The 26,963-nt window shown below is 29.8% G+C and overlaps 1 protein-coding gene and 1 long non-coding RNA gene across 3 annotated transcripts; both read right to left on the bottom strand.

The window, feature by feature from the left end:
• Positions 1–8,472: 8,472 nt before the first annotated feature.
• On the bottom strand, positions 8,473–10,725 carry LOC131608028 (uncharacterized). Of its 2 annotated transcripts, XR_009285473.1 has the most exons (4): positions 10,286–10,725; positions 9,542–9,982; positions 9,111–9,358; positions 8,473–8,949 (listed from the first exon to the last, which is right to left on the bottom strand). It is a non-coding gene; the product is annotated as an uncharacterized LOC131608028 (long non-coding RNA). The 2 variants fall into 2 exon arrangements; XR_009285472.1 differs by having other exon boundaries at positions 9,111–9,982.
• Positions 10,726–17,779: 7,054 nt separating this feature from the next.
• On the bottom strand, positions 17,780–18,638 carry LOC131608027 (protein P21-like). Its single transcript, XM_058879971.1, has one exon. The coding sequence runs from the start codon at positions 18,606–18,608 to the stop codon at positions 17,934–17,936; it is 675 nt and encodes a 224-aa protein (XP_058735954.1). The 5' UTR covers positions 18,609–18,638; the 3' UTR covers positions 17,780–17,933.
• Between the last annotated feature and the right edge of the window lie 8,325 nt (positions 18,639–26,963).

Raw genomic sequence — 26,963 nt, 5'->3', positions numbered from 1 at the left:
TGGAGTCCTAATCTTGCAGGTCTGCCAGCGCCGACGTATCAAAGATCAACACCACTTATTTAAAATTTCACATCAACCCATGATGTCCAATTTTAATTTCAGAGCCAAACAAATACCATATAATTTTTCTAATAAAACAATTAATATTAAAAAAAATATAAAACACTTACACTAAAATAAAGAGAATATCATAAATTTATATTAAACTTTACTTTTATCCCGTTCATCTCGATTTTATTTTGAATAAATGAACATATATTCTCCTAATGACCAGAGAGCTAAAACAAAAGGACAAGAAAATATATAATTTTAAAACAGAAAAGACATACATTGATTTTTACACCTATACCATATTACTATACATAAAAACTATTGATTTTATTTTTTTAATATTTTTTATTTATTTTGGTTTTTATCAAGAATATTTGATTTGTTATTATATATGGTGTAATATCTAATATGATATGGAAAAGGTGTCAAAATAGTACACCTGATTTTAAAAAATGTTTCTTGTTTAGATAGTGGTGTAAAATTTCCCTCCAAAAATAAAGTGAGGTAAGGATTTTTATTTGAAATTTTCAGTTTAACTGAAAAATACTGATATTATCAATCAAATTAAATATTTATATGTTGATTTAAATCTACAATCTAATAATTATATGATTTTAAAAAGTTATTGTAATTTCACCTGCTGATTAAAAAAATGGCGTTTTTGACTCAAAAAAGGCGTTTTTTTTGCAAGAAAATGGGTGACCTAATTACCTTGTCTCTTAATAAATTATTAAATTCAATTCAACAATTTAATAAACAACATTAAAAAGGACTAACATGTTCGATAATGGGACGGGTGTACTGTCATTAATGAAGATTAAAAGATTGTAGTGGTTAACATTGTTAATCTTTGATGGAAATCATTGTTATCTTTGGCAAAGTTTGGTTAGCACTTAGCTACCACTCGTTTTTAGTCCTCTTAAGCTGTATTTTCTTTTTTTAATTTTTATTAATAAACTAGTGGGATACCCGTGCGTTCGCATGGGTACAGGTATGATACGCACATTTTTATTTTTAAAATATAATAAAAAATAAAAAATAAAAAAAAACAAATTTGTTTTATCAAAATAGTTTATTGTTTTTAAAATAAAAACATATTTTAAAATAAAAACAAAATTATTTTACCAAAATTGTTTTACATCAATAATATATACGTTCATTTTTCATATATTATCTTAAAAAGTATAGTATCTTAAATTTTAAAAAAAAATTAGAATAAAAATATTAGTAACACAAATAATTAAAAAACTATTCATTTTTCCCGTATTTGAATTCATACATGATTTTAAATATATTTATTTTTATTTGCTTTAAATATACATAAAATATCAAAACCCGTGTGTTTGCGTAAATTATAGTCTCTTGGAAATGTATATTTTAGTAGAAAAATAAAGAAAATAATTAAGTCGCGCAATATCTTTATAAATAGTAAATAAATATAGTATAGTAATGGTTAAGAAATATATATAAAAGATATACAACTTAAGTAGTCTTGGATCATCAAAAATGTATATTTTAGTAGAAAAATAAATGAAATAATTAAGTAGTCATCTACCCGTGCATTCGTACGGGTTGCGGTTTATTTTTATAAACAGTAAATAAATATAGTATAGTGATGATTAAGAAATGTATATAAAAGATAAATCAATTAAGTAGTTTTGGTTCGTCGAAAATGTATATTTTAGTAGAAAAAATAAATAAAATAATTAAATAATCATCTACCCGTGCGTTCACGGTCGCGCAATATTGTTATAAATAGTAAATAAATATAGTATAGTAATGGTTTAATTTTTTATATATATATATATATATATATATATATATATATATATATATATATATATATATATATATATATATATATATATATATATATATATATATATATATAGTCTTGGCTCATCTAAAATGTATATTTTAATTAAAAAAATTAAATAATCATCTATCCGTGCGTTCACATGGGTCGAGTAGTATGAAGATTAATATTAGTATATAAAAAATATATATTAAAATAATTAAATATAATTATATGAATCACACGGATTTTCATTGGACATATATTTATTTTATATTAAACTTTAATTTTTTAATTTATATCCATAATTTAATATTAATTGAAATACAATTACTTTGACATCAATATATTATTAGTTTTGACTTTAATATTGCATTAAATTTGACAATAATAATTTTATAATTAGTATTAAACAAATATATATATTGATTAATGGAATCAAAAAGATATTACACAAAAAGATTTCATTATATTTAATACAATATAAATGATTTTTTTACAGTTGTTATGACACAAAAATAATTAAAAAGATATTAAAATAATTATTTTATTAACCTAATTGGGATATTTATTAAAAGAAGATTTATCATCAATCAACTATCAACTATCAATCAACTATCAAGCCATTAAAAGACAATGCCACCACTTTTCCCATAATAACCTTTTTGTTCCTTCAAATCACAAAGTGAAAAGGACTTATTTGTCATTTCATAATCAAGACACTTTTACAACTTCAAAACAAACAAGCATGTGCCACATGTCCTATTCTTCTCTCACTTTTTCCTTCCTTTACAAATTAAATTATTTCTATCTTTCCCTCTATTTTAAACACCTCATACATACACTTCACAATTTTTAAATTATATTAACTCACCATCTCATTCTTTTTTTAAATTAAATTCATTTTTCTTTTATATTACTTTCTCTTTTCATTTCATCATTTTATCTTTTCTACTTAACTATTTTATTTTCTACTAATTACTTTTAATATATTAAAATATATAATAATATAATATAAAATAATAGTATATGATTATCATACTAATTATTTATTGGTGCATAAATGTATACAATATTGACATTTAGTAAATAGTCATACATACAATTAACTTTTCAACTCATTGGAAATACATATTTTATTTTAATTAATATTTTCATTATTTGAGATTCAAAATTCTTATTTTCAAATGTCAAAAAAAAATTCTTGCATCTCACTATCAGCAAAATACCTATTTTATTTGAGACACAAAATTCTTATTTTCAAATGTAAAAAATTCTCTTTTTTTCACGGGACATTATCAGCAAATACATATTTTATTTTGATTAAAATTTCCTTTATTTGATACACAAAATTCTTATTTTCAAATGTCAAATTTTCTCTTTTCTTCACGGGATTTTAATTAACAATTGTCTTTATTTGAGATCCGAAATTCTTATTTTCAAAATATTGAAATTTATCTTTTTTTTTTCACGGGCCACTATCAACAAAATACTTATTTTATTTTAATTAACAGTTGCCTTTATTTAAGACACAAAACTGTTATTTTCAAATATCAAATTTTTTCCATTATCCATTTTAAAGACATTATTTTCTTATAATTATTTAATACTATTAAATTTATATCATCATTATTTATGTTATCATCAAATAACTAATTTTAAATTTATATGTATATATAAATAAAATATATATCGTATTAAATAAATTTATCCGTGCGGACGCACGGGTATTTTGCTAGTATGTATATAAAGGACATAAAAATAATTGTTTAATTAGTCTCAGCTCGTCAGAAATCTATGTTTTAGTAGAAAAATAAAAGAAATAATTAAGTAATCATCTACCCGTACGTTGACACGGGTCGCAAAATATTATTATAAATAGTAAATAAATCTACTATAAAATGTACAAAGAATAACAAATTTGTGTTTTCCTAAGAAATTTCTGTATTCACCACCAATCTTAATTGTCTCATTTTTTTTAAAACAAATATTTATATAATTTTTAATATAAATGTTAACATTTTATCATAAAAAAGCTAATATTTCAAGTCAATTTTTATTTTCTTGTATCATTATCATTGTTCATTAAGTATATGATAACACGAAATTATATAGTATATTTGATTTGATTTACATAAGTAATGTTTGTATTTTCTTTTAATTATCTCATTTTATTTTAGTATTATGCCGGTATTTTTATTGTTTCAGATATTTAGGATATTCAAAGACTAGTTGAGGAAAGGAAAGAAATCGTTCAAAAAGCAAAAGAAATGGAAGGGAGGTTATATAGCAAGAGGGAGGTGAAGAAGAAAAGAAATAAATTAAAAACACTGAGCCCACCTCACAAGGGAGGCGCCCGCCTCCAAGGCCACGAAGGCCCACGTCTCCACCACCCATGGTGAGATGCCGCCTCAAGGGGACTTGGGTCCCACGTCTCAAGCAATGGGAGACGCCCGTCTCCAAAGGATACGTGCCCCCCGCCACTTAACTATTTTCTCCAATATTTTCGTGGAAAATTCCAAGTCTTCATTCGTGTCCTATATTTTCTCAACTTCTCAGACCATGATCTATACTATCTCCACTACCTCTCACATGATAATTTCCAACAACTCTCACTATATAAAGAAGGGAATATTCATGTAAAAGGGTTGGACCATTTTTAGTCCTAGTCACAGTTTCTCTCGTCTAGTTTTCCTATTTTCAATTCCAGCAATATTTTCCAGTATTCAATTTCAAGTTATTATTTCCTTCTTCTTTTCATAGTTCTAGGCATATATTTTATTTTCTCACAATAGTTTCTACACCGGAAACTATTGTGTAATTTTTACTGGATCTAACCTTACGTTAGATCATAGTATTTTAATTCCTTGTTTTCATTATTTGATCGAAGAATTTAAAGAACAGATCCAACCGGCTTGTGGTGGAGTGTTCTCTATTTCAAGTTCAAGAATTAATTCAAGTTATATTTTCAGGTTTTTATTTCTATCGTTTATTTAATTTATAGTTTTATATTTCTTGCTTATAAATGATTGAATATGCCTAAATATATGAATTATTATTGTTTATGCATGTTTAATTTAATAAGTATGTTTAGCTAAATTAATCAGATATCGGTATGTAAATTAATCTAACCGAAGAGATCCGAAACAAATTGGCTTAAATAATGTTTTATTGAAAATCACCTTTTTTGGTTTTAGTGTCTAATTGAATTTATTAAAACTTTATAAAATCCACAGAGCGAAATTTTGAGATTTTAAAACTGGACTAAGGTTAGAAATTAACAGAGCGAGAGTTTGAGATATTTAACCGAATAGTAGACACTGGACATTAGGTTAGAGGACATGTTAATGTAGGCAATATGAGTATTAGCTAGCATTGATTAAAGTTGTATGGTTGGAATGATTTGAAACCTGGATCCCTTTGGATCGGATGTATTTCTGTGTTTTGTGGAATAAAAGTATATATATTCTCCACAAAAAAAAATTATATATAAAAATAAGGGATTAATTTAAATATTTATTAGGCTAATATTATTATTATATCTTGATTATAATGATATATATTTAATAATATATTTTAATCAATATAATTAATTATTATTGATTCACCTTGATTTTAATTTTTTAATAATTATTGAGTTTTTTCAGATATGCATATCCGAAAAATTCCAAGACCAAAAATTAGAATATTTCGGATATGCTTTTCCGAAGACACCCCTCTTCTAAAAAAATGTGATTTCGGAAATGCTCTAAAACACTTTATTTTTCTAAAAAATAAGGTGTTTTCGGAAGTGCACTTTCGAAATCAACTTTTCTTCAAAAAAAATGATTTCGAAAATGCATTTCTAAAATATAAGAACATTTTAGAAATTTCGCCGCGTAGGTATCCAAGGTCGGGGTCATAAAGAAATTGTCTTAAAAATATGGGTAATGCTAACATGTGCCCTAAGGGCACACCGCACATGTTAAGAGCTAAATGTGGAAAAAAATTCTTGGAAATTGTGCATTATTTTAATTAAAAGTTAATAATTAATATGTTTATTACGTTTTCCAATGCAAATTTTCTATTTTTGGGTTTCTTAACATGCGCCCCAAGGGCACATGTTAGCTTTATCCTAAAAATATTCATCTACCACCACTTTTCCTCTAGGCTATGTTTGGGAGTTTGGAGGGGAGGGGAGGGGAAGACTTCCAAAAATGAAATTTTAAAAAAATATAGGAAAATATTTGGCATTTTTTAAAAAAATGATTTTGTTTATAATGATAAATGAGTCATTATCATTAGTAAATTTTTTATTTTCAGAATACTATAACAACCTGAAAGATATTTGAAATATTTATGTAAGCCCTTCAAAACCCTTCAAAACCCTCGTTCAATACAATTTTTGAGTTCCCTCATTTTATGGGGTTTTTGGTGTTATGAATAAACTCAAAACCTCCAAAACCCTCCTACTCAAAATCTTTTTATCTTTTTCATCCAATTTTTCCTATTTTCCAAAGCCTTCCCCTCCCTTCCCCTCCAAACTCTCAAACATAGCCCTAAAGAGTAGGATCTCATTAGGTGAATATGTTGTTATTTATAACTAATTACATGTGTAATGTTCGGAAGATTAGAATTTATATACAATAAAGACCGTGTTTGATTTAATTGAACTAATTAACGTCAGAAAGTTCCAAACTTACTTTTGGTTCCTTAGGAATTCCGTAGTTGATTTGAGGTCTCTCAACAGTTTAATAGTAACTTATTAATGAAATTATGATATATATATATATATATATATATATATATATATATATATATATATATATATATATATATATATATATATATATATATATATATATATATATATATATATATATATATATATATATATATATACATATGCAATATTTGTATTCAATATTTATGCGCGAGTCAATCGTCTATTTTAAATTTATTAATATGTTATTAGAGAAATTTGACTTCATATTTGTATAAGGCGAACGATAAAAAAAAACATTTAAATTTTATATATAATGAAATTTGAATACTCAATAATTAAACTATATTATTATTATTATGGATACCGATTTATAATTGAATAACAAAATAAATATCCGTTTTTATATTTTAGTATTTGAATTGAATTTTAAAAAATAAAATAAATTGTATATCGATTTGGTTAAGGGTAACTAATTTTTTTCACACCCCTATTTCTAAATCATACTCCTGGGTAAATGAATTCTACTGTAGTTAATGCAAAAACGAGAAAAACAAAAACGAGAAAAACAATCAAGTCAAGTGAGTGTGTACCAAAAGTCCATTATTATTAGTCCGGTCCTGTCACTTAAAATAAACAATTGCATTAACTTAATGCTATACTAATTATTAATTAATTGGAAAACAAGGGAGCAATCAATGTCAAGTCAATGTTTAAGAAAAGTCTATTAATTAGTCCAGCCACTTTAAAATCAAAATGAACAATTGCATTAACTTCTAGAAAAGAATTTTTCATAATTTTCAAATTGAATACCACAACTTTTATAGAACAATGATAAAGATCAAAATATGTCGAGAATAATGAGATACTATTTGATTAAGGAACTCTTTGTGTTTTAAATTTAGTTTGGCATACTAAGTTGTTGGCTTAAAAATAGTCTTGGATAGACGATATTATTTCTACCAAATGTAGCTTTTACAATTTTTGCAAAGTTTCTGGTGGATCTTGTAGTCTATGTCTCGGTTGGTTTGTAATTTCTTCTTTTATCGAGCTTGTAATTCGGTTTCGAGTACACTCAGTGCTCCATTTAATCTAATCCTTCCTTATAAAAAAAACTAGTATTTAGTACCCGTGCATGGGTTAAATTTTTTCTAAGTTAAATATAAAAGACAAAAATATTAGTAATTATAAAGCGTATTTTTAATAAATTTTGCAATAGTACTTAAAATTATTTATATATAAAAATTTCAAATGACATATCATTTCAATATCATATTATTTTGTAGAATATAATTGTAGTCAAATTATAATATCAATTTTTAACTAATTAAGAATTATAATATTTATAATATTTTTATTTAAAATGTTTATACCAGTTAGATTTGATCAAATAAAGTAACCTATCCAAAAAATCAATTTATTTGAATTTTCAAAAAAACATTAAAAGAATATTAGTTAAAAATATTTAATTTCAAATATGATATGATTATATACACAAATCAGACATAAATTTGAAATTATTTAAAAAAATCTCGATCCTTTGATATTCATACAAAAACAACAAAAGGTCATTCCATTTTGTGACAACATTCATATATTTGGACATTGGCAAAATAAATTCAAAACACCTTCTTAGTTGTTGAACTATATAGAGAATATTATACATGAGCTATTGAGCTTTATTTGATGAAACAAATATTCAAGATATATGCTTTCCATAATTATATAGCAATAAACTCAAAGCATTCCAATCAAGAGACAAAGTTGATAATATTTATACACACACTATACACTATCAAACAATTACTCTGATAGAATGGAAATATACACACAAAAAACACTATCAATCACAATTATTCCTCTGATAGAATGGAAATACTGATGAATCAACAAAAGTGTTAATGATCTACTGTGTACAAGCTGCTGTGCCCGAAGACTAATTTGTCAAATTGTGTAGTTTAGGAACAAATATAGATCTGCTGCAACAAGGATTCTTTGATCAAGTTCAATATACGTCTGCACTAAATTGAAATATCAGAACAACTTAAAAATTACCCGAAAAACCATCCGCCAACGCCTAGAAAGTAGCAAAACACATCACCACAATATGAAAGAAAACTATAATAGTTCCAAATTGAAAACATAAATGGTGAAATTGAAAATTCTAAAAAATCGAAATCTTAATAGGAGGTTATTTTCAAGGCATGATTGTCTTTCAATCTTCCTCTTTTTCCCATTTCCATAACTCGCTGAAACATACCTAGAGACACAAGTAAAGCCTAATTATAATTTCAATGAGCTTTTCTCCACAGGATGTTTTTGCCAACTTCATTGTCCTAGAAGCAAAATGTATCGGTGACCCAGATGGAGGATGCGAAGTTGGGCCATAAGGTGCTAGCATCTGCAAGATCCTAGATTAGATATATGCATAAACTACATAGCAAGACATTAAATCCTATCCTACTTAATGAGCCTACTGATGACAATTGTAAGCAATAAACCCTCTCCTACAAATATCATATACAAAAAGCCATAGTCCATAACATGCATAACTCATGATACCTCTAAATGCAACAACTCTTGACTGATAAGTAGGTTTGTAAGTCTCGAGAAGAAACATAACTTCTTTTTCCATGATTAGAAGCAGTCTCAAAGTCATCTTTAATTTCTCTAACAAACTCTTTAAGATCCCTGGTTCCATGTGGAGACAAAGTGGTTAAGCTACTCAAAATAGAACCCTCGCCATCGATCTCCACAACAGTAATGGTTGCAGCTTAGTTAAAAAACTGATTGCAAGGAAAAACCAATATCTTCATTCCAGTAACCAACAAAAAACACATTCTCAGATGGATCCAATGGTTATACATTTAAAAGGATCATAAATGGTATTTGATAAATGACATACCAAATTTAACAAAATTAACATAAAGGCAGAGTATTTAGAACAACCAAACAAAGTATCGAGATCCCTACACAAATAAACAACACATTACCTTTATGAAAAGTGGATACTCGGTTGTGAATCTTTTACGGGTAAATTGTTCTGCATCTAGGCTACTCACAGGTTCTTGGTTCAAAAACTGATTACATGGAAAATCCAATATCTCAAGTCCTAAAACCAACCAACAAAAACATTCTATATTGAATCAATTTGAATAATTTTCTTATTCCCCTTTGAATAAGTAGAACTAACTATAAGTTGAAAATATAATTCTACCAACAAGCAACTATATTGATTATTAATATTTTCAAGCAATATCTTTTGCTCAAAAGAAATAACAATCAATATGCATACCTCTGTAATTATTTGAGCTTGTTTTCCAAGTTCCTTAGCAAACGGGTATCGATTGGCACCAAAGGCATCACAGATTTTTCAGAATCTTGGCTCTCACTTTTTTGCCGGCTTAAAAGACAACAAAATCATTTTTCTCAGGCTGCAGGTCAGCATCCATAGTGAGCAAAGAATAGAATATACAACTGTATATTATATTTCAATAGACAAATTTTTTATTCAAAAGAAAATGCAAAACCTCACAATTATATTTTAATAGAAAACAAACACAAATTTATAAGAAAGGTGCTAACAAATATTATATGCATAATTTAGAAAATCATATAGCTAGAATCATAAAGATGGAGAGATTATCACTCAATGATCACCTCCATCTCAATTTTCAACTCCAACAGGCCCAACAAACACAGTTAAAAGTTAGAAATTGAGCAAAAAGAGGGTATACCGTCAAATTTGCAGCTTTGCATAGAAGTGGAATTGCTGAGCATTTGTGATGAGGTCTACTTCAAAGTTGATGGATGCGGCAGGTGCGTGCGAACAGAGGGGGAAATTTGACTGTGGGGTTCACGTGGTGGTTGGTGTTGGCGATGTAGGTTTGCAGAGTGATGTCGTTAACACCGTCGTGTCTCCCCGACAACCATGAAAAATACTTGACAGTTATAGTAACAATTGAGGAGTAACTGGAAAAAGATGTTTTGGAAGAAGAAATTGGAACTATTTATATACCTAAAATCATCAGAAATCAGAAATCAACATAAATTAACTTACATGGAAAACTGAATTGAATACATGATTAGATGTATGGAAATTGAAAGTGAATTGGAAGTGATGCATTGAGAAGAACAATTTAAAGGGAAAGAGGAAGGTCGCCGTTTTGAGGTGAAAAAGTTCTTTGTATTAGTCGATAGCGTGGGTTCAATTTTTGAATACGTATGTTGTTCTTAAGGCCTAATAAATGAGAGAGTTGAATCGGAAAATTTTACTTTGTACCCTTACATATGTCCTCATACCCCTACATTTTACGAGAAATGTCAATTTTGCCCTTGTGTATTTTTAACTAATTTATCATTTTTTTTAACTTTTATTTTGCATACCGGAAGACTTTGCAAAAGAGTTCCGGTATGCATTTTTTAAAGATTTTTCAAGTTTTATTTTGTGTTCCGGAAGACTTTGCAAAAGAGTTCCGGAAGTCATTTTTAACTTTTATTTTGCATATCGGAAGACTTTGCAAAAGAGTTCCGGTATGCTTTTTTTTTTAAAAGATTTTTCAAGTTTTATTTCGTGTTCCGGAAGACTTTTGAAAAGAGTTCCGGTAGTCATTTTTAACTTTTATTTTGCATACCGGAAGACTTTGCAAAAGAGTTCCGGTATGTATTTTTTTTAGATTTTTAAGTTTTATTTTGTGTTCCGGAAGACTTTGCAAAAGAGTTCTGATATGTATTTTTAACTTTTATTTTACATACCGGAACACTTTGCAAAAGAGTTCCGGTTTGTATGCGTAGGGCTACAATTTTATGATTTTTTTATAAATTTTAAAAAATAAAATAATAAAGTGGTTAAAAATATTAAAGGGTAAAAATGGTACTTTTTAAAAATTGTAGGGGTATAATGCTAAGTGTAGGGGTACAGAGTAAATCTTTCGTTGAATCGGTGCACTGCTTTTATTTGACATGGTTTATATGTTTTCAAAGCCCAAAGAGATATAAAATTGATTACAAATAATAGTTACAAATTTCAAATATTACAATTACAATTTAATTATCATAATTGAAAAATTGAATTCACATAAAAGAGAAGTTATAAAATTGAATATTGAAAAAGGAGAAGGTTATTCAATATTGAAAAATTGAATACTGAAAAAGTGATCTTGTTAAAAATCATAATCATTATTATAATTATAATTATATTATACATTTCTAAAAATATATCTAAAAACATATACAATTAGGTCGATTTTTTAATTTAAATGGCACACTATTAAAATAAATTCAGCCATTCATTGAACGAGCCAATAAAAGAAATAATTTTTCTATGTAGGGTTGACAATCCATTGGTTGAGCGCTTATTAAGTCGGTTAACAAGATACTTGACTTAACAAGTTTATAATAGCAACAAGACTTTTAGGTCGATTAACTAGATATCTGACTTAACAAGTGTATAATTCAAATAATTTTTCAAATTTTAAATAGCAACAAGACTTATTAAGTTGATAAACAGGAGAGCCGACAAAAATGAAAAGTAACTGACTTAAAAAGTCACTCGGCCAATGGATGACCGCTACATAGAAAAATCATTTTTTTCATTGGCTCGTCCAATGGATGGCCAAGCTTCTTCTAAGAGTGTGGCATTATGGAAATTCTTTCATTATCAAGAAACATGATTTCATTTCTCACACTATCTCTCTCTTAAAATTATTTTTGTTTACTTTCTCTAATTAAAAGTTTAGCCGACACGCTTTGCTAGAAAGTCCTTTTGTGAGTGAGGAACTTGTAATTATGGAAGGGTATAATTGTAAAATTCACCAAGGAAATTTTGTTTACACCTTGGTTGAATATTATCCATTTAGGGAATGTGTATTATTTGGGTTTGAAGCCAAGCATGTAAAAAGCTTTGGTTTGGGGAAAGTGTGATTCAGTCTTCATTTAGGTTCGAAATTAGCCTGTGGTAAAATCTCTCAGGTTCTTCGTTAGCCCGTGATAAAATCAATATTACATTCAAGCTTATCCCGGTATTAAAAACTTCTTAGTTTGGAGATTACCCAGTGGTAAAATCTCTCTGGTTCTTGGATAGCCCAAGGTAAAATCAATGTTAGGTTTGTGAGAAAATCCAATATTAAAAGTCGTGCAAGGTTCAAGATTAACTCGTGGTAAAATATTTGTTTAAGAGGCTTGAAGACTAATAGCTCCAAGATTCCTCAGTTTATTGTTTGGTTGGAAGTTAATCGTAAACTTCATTTTCCTTGTATAAGGGATTCATGAGTATTACCTACTAAAAGCTCTCAATTTTATTGATACTTTGAAGATCTTGATTCCTTTCACGCCATTTAAAGAATAATTTCCAATGATTGTCAATGTTGCCCCTTCTCAAGTTACACCCGACGTCTAGGGTATAATTAGGGCGCTTGAAATTATATATTGAAGGTTACTGGAAACAATAAGGTAAAGGGGAGGCCCAAAAAACTAAGGATTATTCATATCGTCCTCATTCCCTATAGAAGGGGTGTCTGGTTTGACATTATCTAGTTTACTTGGAGTCGTGTCCCCTTTCCCGAGGATATTCCTTATGATTATCAAACTCTTTATAGTAAGTCATTCCTTGAGTTGTCAAAGATGGTTGAAAATCACCTATTAAGAGGGCTTCTAATAGAACAGGTTCAAAAGGAGAAACATACTCAATTTTTTGATGACTTGAGGTCAAATCTTGTCATGGCTCAGAGAGTTATTACTCAACGTCAGGAAATAGTGAGGACCATGATGAAGGAGAAAGATGATTTGATGATCTTACTTAGGACGGTGGCGGTACATGCGTGAATGCATGCCACCACCATACAACTAAAGGAAACTCTGGAAGGGGCCCTCACATCTCATAAGAGACTTGAGGAGTAAATGACTGCCCTCAAAGATGATATGGTTGACACAACTTGACAATACTTCAAGTGGAGGAAGGAACATTTATCCTTTTTCTACACGGGGTTGGATTTGAGTTAGATGGACTTGTTCAAGGTGGTTCGTGGAAGACAATTAATGGACGAAGAAGTGGTCCCTCTTATTGGGGAAATTGACTCGAACAATTCCCAAATGATAGAAGATGTAATTTTCTCTAGCGATGTTTTACAGGATCAACGAATTTCGAGCTTATTTGTGCCTCTAGCGGCCTTTTTTTATTATAACGCTCAATAAAAGGATTTTGTAATTATCTTTCCTTGAAATTCTTGTACTTTTTTGCCCTTCATTGGTCTTAATTAAATGAACTAGTTGTATATCACTAATTTATCTCCACGAATTACTTACTACTATGGCCTTAATTGTTATTCTTGGAAACAAATACTTTTGTTTGGAAATACCAATATAGCTCCAATGGCAACAAGGATTCCTTCATGGGAATCCAACATTTATCATCACCTCGAGCGGAGATAAATATTTCTTCATGAATATTAAGTTTATGTAATCACTTTGAGGAGCGACAATGATTCCTTCATAAGGATACATCATGTTTAATAGTCTCAAAGGGCGGCAAGAATTTACATGTAAGGATCTAACATGTATAATAGCCTCAAAAAGCTGGAAGGAATCCCATATAAGGATCCAACAAGTATAATACAATATGTTATGATACTTAGTGATCTGTCAGAGACTTTAGGTATGTTGTAGGATTGAGAGCTAGCTCACGTAAGGAGGTGAGGAGCTTCGTGTCTGTAGTTTCTGTGTGAGGATGAGATTGTCCTTCTTAACTTTACGGTCAGGATATTTATATCCATCTGTATTGCGCTTGGATACCACGTTCCTTGGTATAATAACAACTCTCCTAAGAAAATGTGGGAGTGGACCATAAACCTCTATTATTTAGGAAAGTGCGGTTAACTTCTCGATGACTCCCTTTCCATCGTAACGGATCATATATACACCATTTTCCCCATTTTTTTACAAGATGGGAGTGTCATCCTAAAAATAGGCGACATAAATGATAACGCGAAATTGTATCGCATTTTAGGCTTAGATTACACGAATTATTCATCTGTTTTTATCGAGTATATTGCTTCACGTTGGTATTTTGTTGTTTTTTCTGGTACATATGATTTCTCAAGCCAAAATGAAGCTACACAGTGGACTGAAGAAGAAACATCCCAAAAATATACACTTCTGCTATTATGTAGAAGTGTCTGTCAAATATTGCTGGAAAAAGACCTGTTACGACCGTAATAGGTGTGTTGCGCCCGACACACATGGATGAGTTGTGCCCCTCGGCATAACCTTGTTGCAACTGGCACAACAGTAAGCAGTCCATATCAGTTAAGTTGAAGCCCACGAACAGAAGACGAAAAGAGTTGTTTTGAAGAAGTCAACATACGCCTTCTAGTGCTTCCTACATTTTAGGAAGACCTAGGTCACTATCAGATGAATATATAAGGATTAGCAGTTGCAATTTCTCTCTCTCTCTCTCTCTCTCTCTCTCGTCACTTTATTTTCCAACTTTCTGATACTTTTGTTTTCAACATTCTTTTGTTCAAACACTGTTATTTCCCTTCCAAAAATTTATTTTCATAGCCTTTTTATTCACTACCCAAAGTAATAGTTTCTCACATTGAGGAGCTATTACACTATAGAATTAAGAATTGCTATTTAAGATTCAAGTTGTAATTAAAGAAGACCTTGTATTTGCATTGAAGAATTATCAGTTGAAGTTTTCAGATTATTAAATTCAATTCCAGGTTTCCATTTATATGCTTTTGATATTACTGTATGCCATGCTGTTATTGCTATCTCCATATCATTTACTCAGTATGATTGAAATTTATAATATGTCTGGCTAAATGAATTAATACTGGTATATAAGTCAAAGAACCTAGGGAATTCGGTAATAGTTCGGCATAATCTCTAAAATAAAATACCTTTCCGATTTATGATTTCTATACTGAATTTAACTACCCTTGTCACGAGAGTGAAAGGATATTTAACACAATTTTTCCATGAGAGTGGAAAATTAACTAAGGCTAGAATCCGCACGCGAAAGTGTGGGGATTGATCCTGATAGAAGTAATAGAACATTAGTTTTTAAATACACGAGAGTGCTTTAAGAATCTAATTAGTTTCTGTTTGTTTCCAAAAAGTATTATTGGATTTAAAGTGCATCCACTAGGTCTAGTAATATAACTCGTTCTATGGACATGAGAATGCTAGATAAAGTTTTTAAATAAATGGTTTCTACTGAAAGATATTTTCATAATTACAAACTACGCTGATCAGTGCATTTTGATGCACGTTCTTCCATGTTTGTACTAAGCATTTCTTCGGTTTTTTTATTTAATTTTATGTTTTAATATGTTTTTATATTTTATTTTATTTTTGCACTTATTTGTTTTTCGTATTAATTTTTTAGCATTAGCAGTCTGCACGGAAACAATCATATCTGGAGTTCCAGGAGTCCGATTGAGGTGTTCTAATAATCGCCGGAAAGCTAAGAGAGAGAGCTACGACTTTCATGTTGGAGTCGAAGTCAAAATCGGACTGTAGCAGGGCCAGAAAATTCGTTGAAGTTGTAGCACTAGTTTTATTTAAGTTTCGGGTCATTAGTTTTGGGCCTGGGTCGTATGTTTGACCCAGTTGGATTGTAAAACGGGTTGTCTTAGTTTCTCCTAGGGCAGCAGCCGAAACACTGTTCATCTTCATCACTATTCACGTAAAAATACAAGGCTTGTACGATCCCATGACGAACTAATCCCTACTGAGTTGATCTGCTGTAATTCGGATTCCAAAACTTGAGGTTAATACAATTTCACAATTCAATTTCTATTTCTATTCATATCAATTCTGTTTATGTTGTTTGTTTGCTTAATTCAAATCATCATATATAGTTTTTTTAATTTGATTGATTTATGTTTCCTACAATCGAATGCGTATTATCGTTTGCTTAATCCGTTAATCCGCTGATTTTATTAACCGTTTGCTTAATTCGGTGAAAAGAGAAACATAATTCTTATAATTTCTATCTCGCTTGTGGATTGTTGTTGTGATCAAATATGAATAGATTCCGCTAAGGACAGTGATATTGTAGTAATCGATGATAGATAGGAACCGAAACAACAGATTAGCTTAACTCCATAATCACTTATTTTTAAAACAGCTTATTTTAGAATCACTTATTATAAGCGCTTTTTTCTATAAATCGAACCAAACCAAAACCCCCCCAATTCAATTTCAGTTAGTAATAATTAAGAGTCCTTGAGAGACGATACTCGAGTTACCGTTACCGTCGTTACTACGTTTTACAAAATAACTCGTTTTTGACCCGCGCGCGACAGCGGATCAACGCCGAATGATTTATTGAATTCCCGAAGTCCGACTTCTACATACTAGTACTTAATATCTACTTATTTAATCTAAACTATATTTTTTTTGTTTCTCCCAAAAATCAACAACTCGATAGCTTTAGTTGAATTAGTAACATAGATCGTACAATATTGATTCACAGTCTCTGTGGGTTCGATATCTTTTAAAACTTAACGACTAGACTGTGCACTTGCAGTCATTATCTCGATAGACCTATAAAGTCCCGATCAATAAATAACAAAAGGGCGGTATATCGAGGAAACAAGCGGTCGATTTGATAAACGGGCGATTCAAAGGACTTTATAGACGAGACAATACATCATTCCCATTGACTCTCATGGGCCTCTTACAAATATACCAATACAAAAATACAAATTTCATAATGTTAGTGTAATAAAATTCCTATTAATTTTCTTTTCTTATTCAAGGTCTTAAGTTCAAATTCTACTGATTGCTAACAATTTTTTGTTTGGACAGTCTCTATAAAATTGTGTTTAGCTTTAAACATCACCTCCGTTAACGGATATTAAAATTGATTCTTTTCAATTAATCGATAACAAGACCGATACCAAAATTTAAAAAAAAATAGTTATACACTTTTCCAGCTGCATCATGTTCAGTAATTTTAATTATTTTACGGGTCTTGCTAACCAGTACCCTCAGAGCAATGGTTAAGCATTCCAAAAAAAGAAAATATTTTATAGAAAATATAATATTTCAATTTTCGAGGCATTAAGTACGCAGATTACCTAGATAAATTTACTATTTTTAAAGTCTTAATCATTGCCCTGTCCAACTCTGCCATCACCGCCTAACTAAAAAAACAGGTATAAGTGTATAACCAAAACACAACACTTCTTGTACAAATAACTTGTTCATGTAAGATTCATAGCTTCTTTCTTAATTTCTTGGTAATTTATTTATAATTTAGTGTTGCTCATCGTATATAGATAAGCTCATAAATTAAAGTGCACACACATGCACCTTTTAAACTTATTTCTATAATTAGTGCATGCATTCAGAAAACATACATACATAGAGGCAAATTTAAGGGCAAAAGACAACCCTGTAATTGGTTCCACCAGGGCAAGTGAATGTACTTGTAGCATCATCCTTGGGGTAACTATAAGCATCAGGGCACCTAGTCTTAAAATATCTTGAATAATCAGTAGCCCCACAGCTACCGGAATTACAGCAGTAATTATCAGTTTTAAAAACAGTACACGGGTTGTTACAACCGCCTTGAGTTTTCAACTGACTAGGACACTGTCCGTTGATATCCGCAGTGCACTTTATGCCGCGACATCCATTTGCCGTTGGACTAAAATCCATAGGAACGTTGAATCCATCGACAAGAGAAATGTCGAAAAAGTCCAAATTCATGTACTGGTTTAAAGCGTATTCTGCTAGTGTGTTGGGAGGGGTTCCGTAAACTTGGCAGTTCAGCACACCGCCGCAGTCACCGGTCTGGCAATGACCTTTGCCTGAGTTGTCGAAGGTGCATCCGGTTCGGGCCCATACTCGGGCTTTTTGGGTGCCTGCAGATGCAGTGATGGTCCATGATTCGCCTGTGTTTAGGGGCTTACCGCCGCCTGGGACGGCTGCAGCCCATACTTTGTAGCCGCAGTTGTTTTTGACCTCGATTGTTGCTGCTTGTGTGTATGTGAAGATGAGGAGAGTGATGAGAGAGAATAGAAAGGAGGTTTTTATGAGGGAAGTCATTTTGGTTTGTGAGGTGAAAGTGGAAGTAGAGACTTGGTTTATATAAGGCAAGGAGACGTAGATGAAACGGTGGAATGTTGAAAATTCTACTAGGAAATGTGCATATGGTCTTCGCAAATTGCATTCAAACCAGGACTTTATAGCTTGCAGTAAGTACTCTACTTGCACGCCATCTTTGATTATTCATGTCATAATTCTCGGAGGTTTTGTTTGTTATAATGTAATTTAGAGTTTATCCCACGATGTTAATATAATTAAGTTTAAAATTTAAGTTAATTTTTTTCTAGCTTGGACAAAAGGTGCATAGAGAATCATGGTCCAGCCTAATACCAAACTACTTGAAGACTGCAACGGGCCGTCTGATTAAATGAAGAGAGTTCTAATGGTGATTGGTGTAACATTAGATTCATGACGTAAGACCAAAGGCGTCATCTTTCGATCTATGTTCTTAATTATGGGTGACAAAATGGAAGGATGAGATGAATATGAATTTCATTGTTAATAGATAAATAAAAAATATTCATTAATCCATTAATAATCCATTATAATTTCTTTAAAAACATTCAATCCAATCCCTTGAGTAAAATTCATCCAATTCATATCCCTTTAGATTTTTAAATAGATGGATATTTATTCATCAATGGGACCACCACACTTATCTACCTGACATTTTATAATCCTTTGTCTTTTGTTGAGTTAATGAAACTCTTTTAAAAGATCTTTAATGTGAGAGCTTACTTTCTATGTAATATTATTTCCTATGTATTTATTAACCTTTACTACTTCCATTATTCTTGTAATTTAAAAACACCCTCATGAACATTTATTGTTCATAAATTATAACACAAAATTTCTAATTCTTTCTGCCTAGGGTGGGAATAGGTTAATAGGACAGGTCTATAACATGGACGTACAAACTAGTTTATACAGACTCAAGTCAGGTCACTCTTTTTTTAAATAGAAAAGGTATAGATTTTTTATATGCCTATTTAGTTAAAAAAAAGGTTAGGCCTCAAATTCCAAAAAAAAACCTTTTAAACCTATTAAATTGACATATTTAAAAAAATATAAATAATTTTTTTATTATCGTTATGCTATGTTTTGTATTTTGAAATAAAATACATAAATAAAACTTCGTTATCTTGAAGAACTTGTGAAAATAAAATGAAAACACCTTATGAATATTATTTTCATAAGTTCTCTTAAATAAACAGTCTCCCAGAACTTATGCTAATATGTAAGTTCAAATAAGTCAATGTGAATAAATTTAGTATAGTTAAACATTATTTTAATTGTTTATTTATATATGTCTAAAACAAATAAGTTTTTATGTAGGCTAGCGAACTAACCAAACATTTGAAAAGACCAGACTCAGATTTAAAAATGAATCTACAGCAGACTACAGACCAAACTTAACAAAATACAGACCAAACTTAAGCTTCGATTTTTTTGACAAATTAAACTTAAGTTTGCTAAAGTCTAGTTCGGCCCAGCATAATTTCACAGATATTTATGTCCTTTATTTCTCATGAAAAAGAAGAATTCATTTGGTATATTATATCTCGATACTATTGGAAGTCATGTAAAAGGGTTCACCATATGGCTGTGCAAGGTTACCAAATTACTAGAATTAATTAATTTTATTTGTTTTGCTTACTAACCAAAACATTTTTTATAAAAACCAATTAAAAAATGTAAAAAAAATATATATATAATTCAATTTAAAACCGATTTTACTAAAATTAATTTGTGAATAAATTGTTCTTTAATTGATATTAGAATTTGTTAATAGTGTATAACTTAATATTGTATATTGGACCTTCCATTTATAATTGCACGAAGGATTTTATTTATTCATCTAGCTTACGAATATTCATTTATTTTTGTGCTTTTTACTTTATAAAAAAAAACTGAATAAAAAAAACTAAAGCAAAAAGATATTGTTCAGACAATTGATGTTGACGTGGTTTTATATATAAGTTATTTTCAAGTTTTAAGTTGGTCTTCTAAAAAATCTTTTATCATTTTAAACATTCGGATCCCTTATTTTATTTTATATTTTAATTTTTAACTATATGACGATTTAGTCAATTAAATTAGAAACATAAAAAAAATCACATTGTTTAGTGTATATAATTTAAGGTGTTAAAATAAAATAAAAAAATTTAACAGTCTAAATATTTAACGTTACAATAAAAATGAGAAGAAGTTAATTAACTACCAAATAATTTATGAGATGGGTTAAATACACAATCCCCCAGTCATTATTCGGTTTTGTCCTTCTGAAATAATTTTTTTTTGATCCGTCCCCTATAAAATTAAAAGTTCATTTTCACCACACCCTTTTATTGGGGTCGCTAATTGTGTAATTTGATAAAATGCTATGTGGCAAACCAATAAAGCTGACTGTGTATTCTTAGTGAAATTAAAAAGAAAATTAAAAAAACTATAGAAACCATTCATTTATCCCTCGTGAATAGTTAGGGTTCAGAATTTTCAACTTACAATGGGAGAAGACCAAGTGAAAGGAGAAGAAGAAGCAATGGCTGCGAACGGCGAAGCTTCGGGCGAATCGTCACAGGTAAGTTCGAAATACGATCTCTGCAGCTTGACTACAACATGCATTGTAGTTTTTTCTTACACCCAACTTATTATTGTAGTTTAACATTGTATGCAAATTTTAAGAAGAAGTTTGGTGGAGGAGCACTCATAAGAGATCTAATGATGGGAGCTGCCAAGGCAACATGCCATCAAGCATGGATGCAGAAGATGAATGCATTGAAGGCAGTGGATCAAAAGGCTTGGTCATGACTAATGGGAATGCCTCCTAAGTGTTGGTGTAAGCATGTTGTTAGCTTTTATCCTAGGTGTGATGTATTGATGAACAACATCTTTGAGTCGTTTAATGCCACAACCTTAATTGCTAGAGACAAACCCATATTGACAATGTGTGAATGGATTAGGAAATATATTATGAATAGGTGTAGTAATTCTACTTTGAAACTTGATAAGTAGCCACACAAACTTATGCCAATTCCTAGGAAAAGATTAGACAGTGAGGTAGCTATTAGTGGTCAGTGGCTGCCAACTTGGTCAATTGGAGAAACATTTCAGGTCACTCATTCTTATAACAACCAAGAATTCATAATTGATATAGGGAAAAGGTCATGCACTTGTAATTTTTGGGACAAGGGGTGAACACCTCTTGAATACCTTCGATCCTTTGAATCAAACATTAAAAAATTCTTTCTTAATTAAATCAAAGTGATTAAGTGACAAGGGGTGAACACCTCTTGAATACCTTCGATCTTTTGAATCAAACATTAAAAGTTCCTTCTTAATTAAATCAAAGCGATTAAGTGACAAGGGGTGAACACCTCTTGAATACCTTGATCCCTTGAATCAAATTACATTAATTAAACTTGGACAACAAGTGACAATGGGACTCGCTCCTGTTGAATACCTTGGGTAAAGGACGCGCTAGGTGAACACCTATGCTCAAACACTTTACTAAACGTCCGCAATCATCCATCCTAAAATCAATCAACAAACTCGTAGTTCTTTCGAACTACAATCGCTCTGATTCTTCCATTGAAGATATGTAGGCACAAGACTCAAATGTCTTGGCGAGCACACTAATAAAAAAACATAATTTCGTAGCCTCGAACTACGAACGCTCTGACTTTCCCATTGCACTAGGGAATACGTAGGCACAAGATACAAACGTCTTGGCGAGCATAATAATAAAAAAATCTTTTCTTTTTCCTCCATAATAAAAAAAAAAACCTAAAACATGTTCTTTCTCTTGATTAAATAACGTAGACTTAAGCTAACACTCGATTGCGAAACAACTAAATGGGTCCCATCGAGTACGATGGAGGTAAGGGGTGCTAATACATTCCCCTTGCTTAACCGACTCCCGAACCCAATTTTGGTTACGAAGACCAACTTATTCATTGTTTCCATTTCCTAAGGGTTTTATTAATATTTTCCCATTCCCATTGGAATAAATAAAATTTGGCGGCGACTCTGTTTGTTATCTTCGTGGCGATGATTTTTTGACCCGCGACAACTGCTAAGCAGAAAAAGTACACCTATTAACCAAACTTAAAAGTACATAAAGTTATATAATAGAGCAATAATCAACCCACACATAATAGTTGCAATCTTGAGCTTCGTAATATTCCTTCTCTGAGCTTCAAGCTTCATCTTCAACTTCTCCAATTTCTTTGTTACAGTCACAATTTTCACTTCTAATATCTCACACTTGTTACAAAATGGTTGAACCACACTATTCCCTTTGATATAGTCTCCAATTTCATCATCCCATAAGAATAATTCACAGATATTCCCAATCTACAAAATGCGATTTACACATCTGTTAACAGTAATAAAAATCAAAACTTGCTATGAAATATTGCCAATTAATCCACAAACATACTTACCTCTGAATTGCGACATTTCCAGAATTTTCTATTGCAGTTTTAAACTGTGTTTGAGACCCACATCTTCATTGCTCTACCACATCCATATCTGGGTAAACATGAGCCAAAAGTAGCGCTGCTTCCAAAAGAATTGATTGGGCCATCATTAAGGGGAACAAAAGGGCCAGAAGAATGAAGCAGAAGAATGGAATGAAAGGGGAACACGAATTTGAAGGAAGGGGATGAATGATGGGGGCTGCCAAGAGAAATTCGAAGGAAGTGGAAGAATGGAACCCTATCTTTAATCAATCTAATCTTGTAAACAAGTTTCCACGTATGCCAAGCTGAAAAACCACATAGCATTTTATCAAATTACACAGTCAGCAAACCCAGTAAAATGGTATGGTGAAAATGAATTTTTAATTTTATAGGCGGCGGATCACAAAAAAATTACTTCAGGGGGACAAAACCGAATCTCGTCCTAATAATAGGGGGTCGTGTATTTATCCCTGTAAGAGATACAGAACGTGTGTCATAGGGTGTGTTTGATTTGCTAAAAAACGAGGTACTGGACAGGACAACTTTTTTTGTACTTTGTTTGATGCAAAAACTAATCATGGTACTGGACAAAAAATATGGTAAGGTACTGGACAAAACTATAATTTCTTGTCCCCCCACTCAACCATGAGACAACTTTTTGTCCCAAGCACTAATTATATAAAAAAATATCAAAATATTATTTTTTACTCTCTTTCTTATTATTTAATATTTTAATTCATAAATATAATATTGCTATTATATATATATATATATATATATATATATATATATATATATATATATAAAATGTTATAATAAAAATTATACTGTTTTTATTCGGTTCATTGACATATCAAATAAAGTAGAGAAACAAATCTCAATTTATTATTTTTCTTCTCTTCTCATTATTTAATATTTTGACTCAGAAATATTAATAAAAAATATTATATATGAAATTATATTATTTTGTCAGCTGCATAAACATATTAAACAAAGTAGAATAAAAAAAACTATTTCTTCATCTTTTTTCCTCATTATTTAATATTTTGATTCATAAATATTATATTTTATATATCAATAAATAATAGGGATAATAGCTATTTTGCCCCCTGCCATATGGGCGAGGTTTGAAAAACGCCCCTGTAAAAAAAAAAGTTTGGATTCGCCCCCTAACATATGAAGATTCTCCTGTTTTGCCCCTTAAAGAAATTTAATCATCAAAATTATGCCAAAATTTTGTCTCCCATGGTTATTGAACCAGTGACTTAGTCATTGCAAGGGGCACTACCAACCACTAGGCTAATATACTTTTAGTGTTCTATTCTTACTTTAAGTTGTTATATTATAGTAATTTCTGAAAATATGTTTATTAAAAATTTATTTAAGTCCTTATATTTTAATATATGTTTTAATATTATTGTCAATCAATGGTAATGTTTTATTAATCAGTATATTAACGTTAATATATTTATTTAGGTTATGAATTTTTAATATATGTTTTATTATTATTATTAACTACTCCTAATAATGTTTTATTAACTAATATATTAACATTAATATATTACATGAATTGCATATTTACCATTAATATTTAAAATATTGTAACATAAATATTTAAAAAATATTAAACATCATTGATATTTAAAAACATTAATATTTAAATAACTTTAAATATTTAAATTATTAATTAAAAATAACGTTAATAAATTAGTTTAAATCAATTTATTAACTTAGTTTATTACATTAGTTTAAAAGCTACATTATTTTTTTAAAACATAGCCTATGAAACATGATTAACAGTATATTTTAAAACATAGCTTATAAAATATGACTAAATTAATTTGGTTCACTATTTTTTAAATTAGTTTATAAAACATAGCATATAAAACATGACTAATTTAAAAATAAACCAAATTAAAACCAAATTAAACTAATTTAAATTAAAAACTAAATTAATTTATATTTTATAATTTAATTAATTTTAACAGTAAAATAAATATTAATTGTAACAGTATTAATTAATAACAATATTAACTAATAACTATAATATAACTATTATATTTTAACTGGTATATTTTATAATTTAATTAATTAATATATTAACTAATTTATTAAAAAATATTTAAGTAGATAAATATATTAACGTTAATATTTGACAAAAGTAAAATAGAACAACAAAAGTAACTAATATTTGACAAAAGTAAAGTAGATAAATATAACTAATTTATTATAATATAACAACTTAAAGTAAGAATAGAACAACAAAAGTAAAGTAGCTTAGTGGTTGGTTGTGCCCCTTGCAAAACAGAGAAATCTTCATATGTTAGGGGGCGAATCCAAACTTTTTTTTTACAGGGGCGTTTTTCAAACCTCGCCCATATGACAGAGGGCAAAATAGCTATTATCCCTAAATAATATTATGTTAGAAATTATATTATTTTGTCTAGTGCATAGACATATCAAGAAAAATTGAGAAAACAACTGTCTAGTCCAGTAACCATCAAACACAGTACAATACAAAAAGTTGTCTTGTACTGTTCTGTACTGGTTAGTATTGTTATGTTCAGTACGTCATATTTTGCAAATCAAACGCACACATATAAATATGCCAAATCATTTATGGGGCTGGAATGAATTTGACATTCCTATCCTTAGCAATTATTATGGTTTTATGGAAGACAAATTTTTAAAATTGATTATCGTAAACCCGTTTTTTTCACACTCCTAGTTCACCACATAGTTTTCTAAAATTTTGTTGACCTACATGGATATTACTTTTGTTCTAAGAAGCATAGATACTTCTAAAATGATAAAGTATCAATACAGGATAGACACCTCTATCGAGTACATGTACCGTATTTGTAGTATTTTTTTTTCATTATTTTTTTTTCGAGTGACATTTGTGGTTTTCTCAAATATTAATATAATATATTTATGTATTTTAATTTCTTTGCTATTGTATCTTAACATTATTATTGATTTTTAAAATTTTTTATAATAATATTTTGGTGTGAACTTAACAATTTAATTTTATACTCATAAATTTTATAGAAAATTAATCTTTTTTATTAACGTAAACGTATCATAATATTTTTTAAATGATATATCCCTTATTAATATTGGTACCGCAACGGGCACTGTACCGTAAGTTGGTGGTCTGTCCCTTATGTAATAGAGTTACGGAATCGAAAGAACATTTATTTCTTTTGTGCACCGAATCCGGAAAGATTTGGAAGATGGTTTTTCTTTGGCTTGTGAGAGAAGAAATGGACATTGGAATAGGGAATATGGAGCTGGACATTATTGATCTTTTCTCAGGTTTCTTGGAGGTGTGTGTTCGTGCACCACTGGTCCCCTTCTTTTGGCTTCTTATTTCGTGGAATATTTGGAGAGCTAGGAATGAGTTGGTTTTTTCCAACAAGGTGTGGGATGTGCCGCGTGTTGTGAATTGTATTAAATCCATGGAGTGGGAGTGGTTTTCTTTTTTAGTTAACAAAGGGCCCGAGTGTGATCGGGGCACCTGGTTAGACAATCTGTCATCGTTGGTGGGTTTTTAGGTGGTTCTCTTTTGCTTTGTTTGTTCTCTGTATTTGGGTTGGCATCCCTTGTGCTATTTAAATACAAAGTTGCTTATAAAAAAAAAACTATGAATCATATCTTTTGCTCAATTTCTAACTTTTTAATCTACCCATATTCATTCTTTTAAAACTTGAAATGACTATTAACAACATTTTTATCACATTTTAATACAATTAGTCAAAAACTTAGAGATGGCTATTAACAACATTTGTTTCACATTTGAATACAATTAGTCAAAAAAATTTTTTTTCTCCATTTGCTATTCGACAAAAAGTCAGTTGTATCAGTCCAGCTATTTTAAAGACTATACCAC

This window comes from Vicia villosa, linkage group LG5 (genome assembly GCF_029867415.1).
Source record: "Vicia villosa cultivar HV-30 ecotype Madison, WI linkage group LG5, Vvil1.0, whole genome shotgun sequence".
Taxonomy (NCBI): Eukaryota; Viridiplantae; Streptophyta; class Magnoliopsida; order Fabales; family Fabaceae; genus Vicia; species Vicia villosa.
Note: the sequence above shows the minus strand (reverse complement) of the source record. Positions and strands in the feature narration are given on the sequence as shown.

Coding starts and splice junctions, on each gene's coding strand:
- LOC131608027 (XM_058879971.1), bottom strand. CDS start 18,608: ATGACTTCCCTCATAAAAACCTCCTTTCTATTCTCTCTCATCACTCTC.